We start from the raw sequence: 9,900 nt of genomic DNA, 5'->3' as shown, positions 1-9,900 counted from the left end.
AAGTTTACTGTACACAATGCAAGTGAAGTTAACTTTCATTACGGTAGTTTTATTCATTGTATTTATTCAATTTTTAATAGACAATATTTATCCAACATATCCGTCTTATAATTATTATTATTATTTATGTTTTTTGTGGTAACCCCCCCCCCCCCCCCCCCCCCCCCGGAATGTTCACTTCATGGTACGCCCTCTTGGCGGGGAGGATGGTTGTTTTGTTTCTCGGAGTGTTGCGCAACAGTGGGTCTGCAATTGCAAATGACCCAAACAGAGCAGGGGAGAAGTAAAGCGAGCTGTAAAAGAACACAGAGAAGACACAATGTCGAATTTTGCGCGCGGACGGAGGTCTCCGGATGCGCCTCGGGGAAAGATACCACAGGACTGGGAGCTGTCAGAGACAAACCTCAGCGCGTCAGACCATCCAGTTACTTTCATTGGCAACTCGGTTTCTCAACGGGCACCCCAAGTTCACCTTCAGCCGTACTTACTTAAGCCCCGCATGGCGGGGCTCATGTACAGCAGCGGAGTACGCCCAGTCCTCACTCACGCCTATATCCAAGGACGCGTCTATAACTTTTTGGAAAGGCCCTCCGGCTGGAAGTGCTTCCTTTATCACTTGACTGTGTGAGTCTTATCATATTTATCATCCAAACAACCAACGGATACCTTAACTGTGTACGAAAATATATCTTCACTCTATTGCATTGTCACTTCAAAGCACAGCTATGTGCAATTCATATACTGTACACCGCATAGATGTATATAGATAGATTGATAGATACTCAAAATTGTGTAACTCTCCTGGGGTCAGGTTTTTAGGTGCTAGGGTGGTGGGGTGCTATTCCTTTTCAGAGCGGTCAAGCCAGCCTCCACTCGAAAAGAACTCATGCCAGCCGCCCCTAATTTTGTCTAGACTAGGCATTACGGTAATAAACCGCCAACAAGCGACGAAAGGCACCTTCAAAATAAAAGCTACCAAAATAATACGTGGATGTCAATGCGCACTATTTTTTTTTTAAAAAAGGAACAAAAATAATCCTTTCTGTATCACAACAACAGTTCAGTTCTGGGGGACACTACACCACCCCAGGTCTCCAGCAAAAGAGGTCCCATCCAAATCTGATCTGGCATTTCAAAATAAAAGTCCCCTGAAATATGCATATTTCACTGTTACTACCACTGATTTTAAAAAATTATTTTAAAATATCTGTGAGGTATTGCAACACCAGTTTAGTTCTGGGGGATACTAGACCACCAGAGGTCTCCAACAAAAGAGGACCCACCCAAATATGATGTGGCATTTCAAAATAAAGGTCCCCTCAACTCTGCATATTTCACTGTCACTGCCACTGATTTAATAAATGTATTTAAAAATATCTATGATGTATTGCAACACCAGTCTAGTTCTGGGGGATACTAGACCACCAGAGGTCTCCAACAAAAGAGGTCCCATCCAAATATGATGTGGCATTTCAAAATAAAGGTCCCCTGAAATATGCATATTTCACTATTACTACCACTGATTTAAAAAATGTATTTTAAAATATCTGTGAGGTATTGCAACACCAGTTCAGTTCTGGGGGATACGAGACCACCAGAGGTCTCCAACAAAAGAGGACCCACCCAAATATGATGTGGCATTTCAAAATAAAGGTCCCCTCAACTCTGCATATTTCACTGTCACTGCCACTGATTTAATAAATGTATTTAAAAATATCTATGATGTATTGCAACACCAGTCTAGTTCTGGGGGATACTAGACCACCAGAGGTCTCCAACAAAAGAGGTCCCATCCAAATATGATGTGGCATTTCAAAATAAAGGTCCCCTGAAATATGCATATTTCACTGTTACTACCACTGATTTAAAAAATGTATTTTAAAATATCTGTGAGGTATTGCAACACCAGTTCAGTTCTGGGGGATACGAGACCACCAGAGGTCTCCAACAAAAGAGGACCCACCCAAATATGATGTGGCATTTCAAAATAAAGGTCCCCTCAACTCTGCATATTTCACTGTCACTGCCACTGATTTAATAAATGTATTTAAAAATATCTATGAGGTATTGCAACACCAGTCTAGTTCTGGGGGATACTAGACCACCAGAGGTCTCCAACAAAAGAGGTCCCACCCAAATATGATGTGGCATTTCAAAATAAAAGTCCCCTCAACACTGCATATTTCACTGTCACTACCACTGATTTAAAACATTCGTGAAAAAAATCTATGCGGTATCGCAACACCACTCCAGCTCTGGGGGATATTAGACCACCCCAGGTCTCCAACAAAAGAGGTTGCATTCATTAAAATTTTTAGATTTTTTTAAATCAGAGGTAATGACAGTGAAATATGCAGTGTTGAGGAGACTTTTATTTTGAAACGCCACATCAGATTTGGATGGGACCACTTTTGTTGGAGACCTGGGTTGGTGTATTGTCCCCTACAACTGGGCTGGCGTTGCGATACCTCATAGATTTTTTTTATCACATTTTTTCATCCATCCATCCATTTTCTGAGCCGCTTCTCCTCACTAGGGTCGTGGGCGTGCTGGAGCCTATCCCAGCTATCATCGGGCAGGAGGCGGGGTACACCCTGAACTGGTTCCCAGCCAATCGCAGGGCACATACAAACAAACAACCATTCGCACTCGCATTCACACCTACGGGCAATTTAGAGTCTCCAATTCAATCAGGGGTAATTACTAAAAATATGCAGATTTCAGAGGCTTTTATTTTGAAATACAATATCAGATCTGCGGCACGGTGGGCGACTGGTTAGAGCGTCAGCCTCACAGTTCTGAGGACCCGGGTTCAATCCCCGTCCCAGCCTTGTGTGGAGTTTGCATGTTCTCCCCGTGCCTGCATGGGTTTTCTCCGGGCACTCCCACATCCCAAAAACATGCATGAATTGGAGACTCTAAATTGCCCGTAGGTGTGACTGTGAGTGCAAATGGTGTTTTGTTTCTATGTGCCCTGCGATTGGCTGGCAACCAGTTCAGGGTGTACCCCGCCTCCTACCCGATGTCAGCTGGCATAGGCTCCAGCACGCCCGCGACCCTAGCGAGGAGAAGCGGCTCAGAAAATGGATGGATGGAATATCAGATCTTTATCAAACCTCTTTTAGTGGAGTAGAATTATTTTGTGGCGGCTGTGGCTCAGTAGGTAGAGCGGGTCGTCCACTGACCAAAGAGTAACTGGTTCAAATCTCGGCTCTGCCTGTCTGTATGTTGAAGTGTCCTTAGGCAAGACACTGAACCTTAATTTGCTCCCAGTGGGCTTGGCAGCACCGTCCTCGCATGACAGCAGTCGCCCATTAGAGTATGAAAGTGCGTGTGTGTGAATGGGTGAATGTGAGGCTTTGTAAAGCACATTGGGCACTGTGATGGTGAAGATAAAGCACTATATAAGTGCCTTCCATTTACTTTTTATAATTTTTTGAAAAAATATATACTTGCAGTCATGTATGCAGATGTCAAATAAACTTTATTTTTTCATGCATCTCAAGATTTGAATTAACCTTGCTGGTTGCATTCCGGGTGCGTTATACCAGAGCGCTTATTTATATAATTCCATTTTCTGAGCCGCTTCTCCTCACTAGGGTCGCGGGCGTGCTGGAGCCTATCCCAGCTGTCATCGGGCAGGAGGCGGGGTACACCCTGAACTGGTTGCCAGCCAATCGCAGGGCACATACAAACAAACAACCAGTCGCACTCACAGTCACACCTACGGGCAATTTAGAGTCTCCAATTAATACATGTTTTTGGGATGTGGGAGGAAACCGGGCGGCACGGTGGACGACTGGTTAGAGCGTCAGCCTCACAGTTCTGAGGGCCCGGGTTCAATCTCTGGCCCCGCCTGTGTGGAGTTTGCATGTTCTCCCCGTGCCTGCGTGGGTTTTCTCCAGGCACTCCGGTTTCCTCCCATCCATCCATCCATTTTCTGAGCCGCTTCTCCTCACTAGGGTCGCGGGCGTGCTGTTGCTTATCCCAGCTGTCATCGGGCAGGAGGCGGGGTACACCCTGAACTGGTTGCCAGCCAATCGCAGGGCACATAGAAACAAACAACCATTCGCACTCACAGTCATGCCTACGGGCAATTTAGAGTCTCCAATTAATGCATGTTTTTGGGATGTGGGAAGGTGACCGACTCTAACCAGTCGGTCACCATGCCGCTTATTTATATAATTATTTTAAATTCGAAGCATTGACGTCCCTATTATTGGTAGGCTTTTATTTTTAAGGTGGCTATCGCCACTAGTTGGCGACTTATTACCGTAATGCCTAGTATAAACAAAATTAGGGCCGGCTGGCTTGACTTCTTCATTACAAGTGGAGGCTGGCTTGACCGCAGTTCCTTTTCTAGGGGTCGGCACCCCGAAGTGACACCCTCTAACCTCCCTTGTGTGAGGACTTAACCCTTGCTGCGTGCACAGAGGTCCGCCCGCAATTGAACTATACACTAGTTGTTGCTGCACACTTATCAAACAATGTAAAACACAAGAAGAAGAAAAAAACACTATCTGCTTCAGTTCATCCCTAAAGGAAGTGAACGTAGAAGCAAATACAATTGGTGCCAATGGTCTTTGAAGGTGTTAAAGTCAGGGTTTTGTGCAAGGTCTGATACACCCAACTCATCCAAGCAGGTCTTTGTGGTCCTTGCGTTGTGCACTGGGGCACAGTCATGCTTGAACAGAAAAGGGTCTTGCCCAAAATGTTTCCATAATGTGAGTATATGATTGTCCAAAAGACCTTACATGTACAGTATGTATAAAAAGGTCATATGATATACAGTAAAAATATACATATGGAATTAAGTATACTTAAAGTGCATCATAATTCTGAGTTCCTAAACCCTGAAGTCTGTGTTCCTCTCCCCGACCTCCTCAATTAAGTATATATGGAGTGTAATATATGAAATATAGTACCATGAAGGTTTAATATCATCTTATATTGAAGAGTTGTGCAGCAGAACAGATGTGTATGCATTAATTAAGTCAAGAACAAATGAAGGATTCAGCCTTGTCAAAGCATGCAGAGAATGTGTTTATATACTGTCCTCCCTTTTGCAATCATGTGCTTTAAAGCCCCATGTGTGGTGAATTTTGTTTCGCTATGCAAAATCAATATGACACTTAACTCAGGAAGTCTGAAGATTATTATTAGATGAGTATGTGCCAAGTGAGTTTCAGTGTGCATCACTATCAAAGATATTTAGCAGGCTTTCACAGTCAGTTGGATCCAGACTTGGACGTTTTGCAGAATGTTGTATGTAAACCTCCATCACACCAATACTGGATGCGTGCTGTGATACTGTAAAGTGTGCACTGACAATGGACAGCCAATACTCGGCAGTCCAGGTGAGAATGCACTATAAGCAGTAGATGGAGCCCTGGCGACCCTGGGACCCTGTTGTTTGTTTGTGTGAGTTGAAATCTGTGATTTCCGAAAACAAATGTTGTCAGACGCTTTTTGTGTACACATTTATTTGGCACTAGATGTAAGTAAATAAAGTTTCTGTGTTACAGATTCTCATTGTAGCGATATAAAATGTTATTTGGTCGTGGTACGTACATGAAATGTATTCTTTACTCGAATCATACACATACACAGAGAAAGAACATACTCTAAATTTACTGTGAAAATACACAAAGAACAACTTTGTCAGCCACTAATCCACAAGCACAAAAAGGTTCATGCTGCTCAAGCTGAAGAATGAGGTGATAAGAGTCCTCACTGTGAAGACTAGACCTCCCTCTAGACAGTTTCAATCACATCTGCTCATATACAGTAGGAATAGGAGAGTTTTAAGGGCTGCAGAAAAAATGTCAACATGCTATCCGCTTTGCGGCAATTTAGTTTAGACTATCACTGAAGACTGTGTTACCAAGATAAGCCATTCCAATATAGAGCCACATGCTCCAGTATTACAGAAGGTTACTGAGCTGTCATCAATAAGAAACATATTTAATGTGTTCCTTGTGGCAATACTTACTCTCTAATCACAGTGTGCCTTACTTATCTGTGATATAAAAAAAACAAAAAACAATTGTTATATTTTTATCCAGACACAAATGTCATTGTATCAAATGATTTAATCAAAGCTACCATGTCTTTCTTTTTTATGACATTTTCTCCAAGATGATAAAGAGGATCAAAAGAGGGATTATTGGCAGGAAATGCAATAGTGCAGCAGTAACACTGTCGAATTACTGGATGATCACGTCACACAATCGGTTTTTGATACATTTTACGATGCAGTCGGACACATCAGCAGCGACACGACCCGGGGCTGGTGGGTGTTTTGAGTATCGAAAATTACACACACTCTCTCGGGCAACCCAGCCGGGATTTTAGCAAAAATGAGCAAATGCAGCAAAAATGAGGACTGGTGACGCTATTGAATGGTTAAAGTTAAGAAATGTCCCACATATCCTGCGCCCCAATGTACGTCTGAATACCACCAATCCAAGGTTCATTTCCTCTGGCCACATCCTTCTTCTTAAGGTCTGTTCTGCTGCGTCAGTTCCGTACCTGATGGCCTGCCTTTTGTGTGCACCTGTAATGCCCAACAGATGGCAGGCTTTGCAGAGGGTTGGACCAGCAAACCCTCAAAGGGCAGGCACCAAGTTTTCCAGCCCTGACTGTGGCAATCCTCCATCAGCTTGGCATACTAAGCGCTCTTCCTTTCAGCCGCCTCTTCTATCTGTCCTATTATAGAACTGGGAGCTCCAGCTTGACCACCTGCCTCGTTCCTGCTGACAGGAGTGTCATGTCTGGTCTCAGAGATGTAACCTGAGATGCTTCCCCAAATTGCCCATCAGTTTCCAGTCCTTGACTGTTTCGAAGACACGAGTCACCGACTTTCCCTGTACCTTTGGCCTCTCTCCAGCCTTGACAGAGGAGATTCTTTAATTGGCTGGTCTCTTCTGTTGTTTGGCTCCAGCAATGGCTGAACAAATGAAGTTAGTGATTGTCTTCAGAACCTGGTTGTGGTGCCAACAATAGCGGCCATCTCCCAGAGCTTTTGTTCTCTATTGTCATCCTCCCTCCCTGTACACAGGGAGCACACAGGGGTCTCAGCTGTGCTCCAGTAGTGGAGGCTTGATGGAGTCATTCAGTTAACATGCACAAGGTTGTGATTTAATTCCCTGTGCACCGCACAGATCCTAGGAACATATTTGCAAGGTATTTGGGGATTGGTATCTCTATCTCTTTGCTGCTAAAGCCCGTGGAATGCCTATTTGCATAATATTTTAAGATTGTTATGATATGGTGTATATACCGCTTTTATTATGACTTGAGGACATTAAAGTTGTATGGCCCTGAACCTCTATATGGCCCTGAACCTTATATTTGAAAAGAAACCAAAATGTTTGGACACAGTGGCACTCGTAAATCCTCCACTGTTGACTCAAGTGCCCCCTAACACACCAGTCTCAAAATTACATTTTGAGTTGGAGAGTGATTTTTAAATTGGATTGTTATGATGTGAATTGGACAGACACACTTAAAAAAGATCTTGGCCTCAATGGGTTTTTTATTTCTGGTTTTGATCAACTGATTGATATTCTGGCCTCCCTCCACAGGCTGCCTTTGCACTTAAGAGTTCATTGTAATATTCTGCTATTTGTTTTCTAATCTCTAAATGGTCTCACCCCGCCTTACCTCTCTGAGCTGCGCCATCCCTACGCTCCTGCCTGGTGTCTCAGGTCATCTAATACAGTATGCTGCTTCTGGAGGTTCTGAAGTCTAAGCAAGAGCTCAGAGTTTTTCTTTTGCTGGTTCAAAACTATGGAATGACCTCCTAGTATGCTTTAGACCACCACTGTCAGTGTCTATTTTTAAAACTCACCCTGAAACCCCATTTTTATTCCTTGGATTTTAACACGGCATGAGACAGAGGCCCTTGTTTTAGTGTCCTATTTGAATATATTGTTGTTGTTTTGTCTTTATTTTTTGCATCGTTTTTAAATTCTCATATTTACAGTAATTGTCGTGTTTTATCTTTGATTTGTATTCATCATTCGGCACTTTGTTTCTGCTGAGATTGTTTTTAAAGTGCTCTATAAACACAATTTTGTAAAGTATTAACTACATTTAACGAGCATTATTGTCCTCAATATTTTTTTTGTTTTGCAATTTTTCTCAGTAATGGCAGTTCTAAGAATTTATTGTCATTTAAATTTATTGTTAACATTGCTTTTGTGGAAGGGTTCATTTGATCTAATCAATTATATTCATCCATTGCAAAGCTGGTCGCTGAAACAGCATGTGAAATTGCATTCCTATTCATTAGTGTCTTTGCAACATCCATTGCTGTAAAAGTAGATATTCAAACATACGCTGCTATACACAAACCTAATCACCTCACCCCAGGTAACAGAGGGAATACAATAATAGATCTAAAAACAACTATTTACATTATTCCTGGCTGGTTTGGTGGAATCATGGATGAACTACATGAGTGAATGGCTAATTACCTCCTTGTTTTTTTGTATGCAGGCTTGTAGCTGTATCATATGTGAAGTTGTGAACCACCCCCACACACCCGCACTGAAGTGAAGTGTTTCTGAAAATGTAATGTCTTCAAGAATGGGTTGTCAGCACATACTCGAGAAATAACTAGCTGTCCTGTCATAGCCACATTTACTTTTCCTATTTGTGGTTACATCTCAAGAAAAGCTATCTATCAGCCCCATGCAACACTCATATTTAATGTTTCATTGTTGTAGATAATGTAATGATTTACTTCGCTCAACTGTTTAAAATGAGTCCTTTGTCTTTTGTCTTTGTTTCGCTCTCCTTTCTAGAAACTTTGTTCTGTTCGACTGATCAAGTGTGATTCTCAATAAACCTCAATTATAATACCACAGCGGAAGCTTAAAAACTCCACTCTGACACAGTAAAACTGTTCAGGCATAAAAGGGATACCGATTTTCCGTTCTGCTTGACCGAACAGCCGAACAGGACAAAAAAGAAAAAGGAAAGAAAAAAAAAGCTAGAAGTATGTTTGTGATTTATAGACAGTGTGTCCTTATTGCAACTTACTGTAACTACAACATCTTTTGCACGAGGGATATTCAGGAGCTGGTTGACGTTTGTTGGTTGACGTTTTGTGTATTGATGTGTTAATACTATTAATAATTTTTTTGTATTCATTTTTTAACCTGGGTTGTCCTTGAACTCTCGCTCTCCAGTAGTAGGATATTCATGGCAAAAACATAAAAGAATATTATAATAATTTTCTCTACGATGTATTTTTATAATAAGGCTACTTGTAAATGTACATTTAATAACTGAAAAATTAAGCATATTTGTGCAATATGCAGTTCATCATCATTATTGAAAGTGATTGCAAAATGATATATGACGTAGGTATTAAATAACGAAAACAACAATATAACAATAACAGCCTTTATTAAAACAATAACAACTGTTGCACTGTTTTTTGTCTTTTCATCCTTCTCTTTTCAGGTTCCTCATAGTTCTTGCTTGCCTGATCCTCAGCATTCTGTCAACCATCCCCCTGTATGATAAATTTGCTTTCACCATTCTCTTCTGGTTGGTGAGTATTTATTCTGATTGTCAAATAGAGACTTTGTCATAGTAAATAAGATAGTAATGATGGACCACTTAAAAAACGAAGATAGACGTTGTTAATGTAAGTAGTTAATCTAAGTAATGTGAAGTGAATGTCAAACCAAAACAAGTCAAACTACATAGAGTTTGTTTCGGGTTCGCCATATGAGCTACAGAATGTTATTTGTGTGAGAAGCAAAGACTGACCCTGATCAATGTTTCATTAGGCAGTTGTGAAAGGTAATGCAGATTGATTGAACTCAGAAATCTCAGAGGTGCAACATCTTTTCCCCCCACATAATACTGTACTTCTGTTTTTAT

The 9,900-nt window shown here is 41.6% G+C and overlaps 1 protein-coding gene across 4 annotated transcripts in view; it reads left to right on the top strand.

Moving 5' to 3' along the window:
- Positions 1–214: 214 nt before the first annotated feature.
- The window catches only part of kcnq1.1 (potassium voltage-gated channel, KQT-like subfamily, member 1.1), a 41,741-nt gene continuing 32,055 nt past the window's right edge, over positions 215–9,900 (top strand). For 3 of the 4 annotated variants that reach the window (XR_009768170.1, XR_009768171.1, XM_061670255.1), the window contains exons 1-2: positions 215–624; positions 9,475–9,565. Coding sequence is in view for 2 of the 4 variants with exons in the window: in XM_061670255.1 (XP_061526239.1) it covers positions 320–624; positions 9,475–9,565 (396 nt within the window). In the remaining 2 variants the exon portion in view is untranslated. Of the gene's footprint in view, positions 625–8,282; positions 8,578–9,474; positions 9,566–9,900 lie in introns of those variants that run through there. The other variant, XM_061670257.1, reaches the window with a different exon arrangement.

Source organism: Phycodurus eques, chromosome 2 (genome assembly GCF_024500275.1).
Source record: "Phycodurus eques isolate BA_2022a chromosome 2, UOR_Pequ_1.1, whole genome shotgun sequence".
NCBI classification, from domain to species: Eukaryota; Metazoa; Chordata; class Actinopteri; order Syngnathiformes; family Syngnathidae; genus Phycodurus; species Phycodurus eques.
The sequence above is the reverse complement of the archived record's forward strand: the minus strand, read 5'-3'. Positions and strand labels throughout refer to the sequence as shown.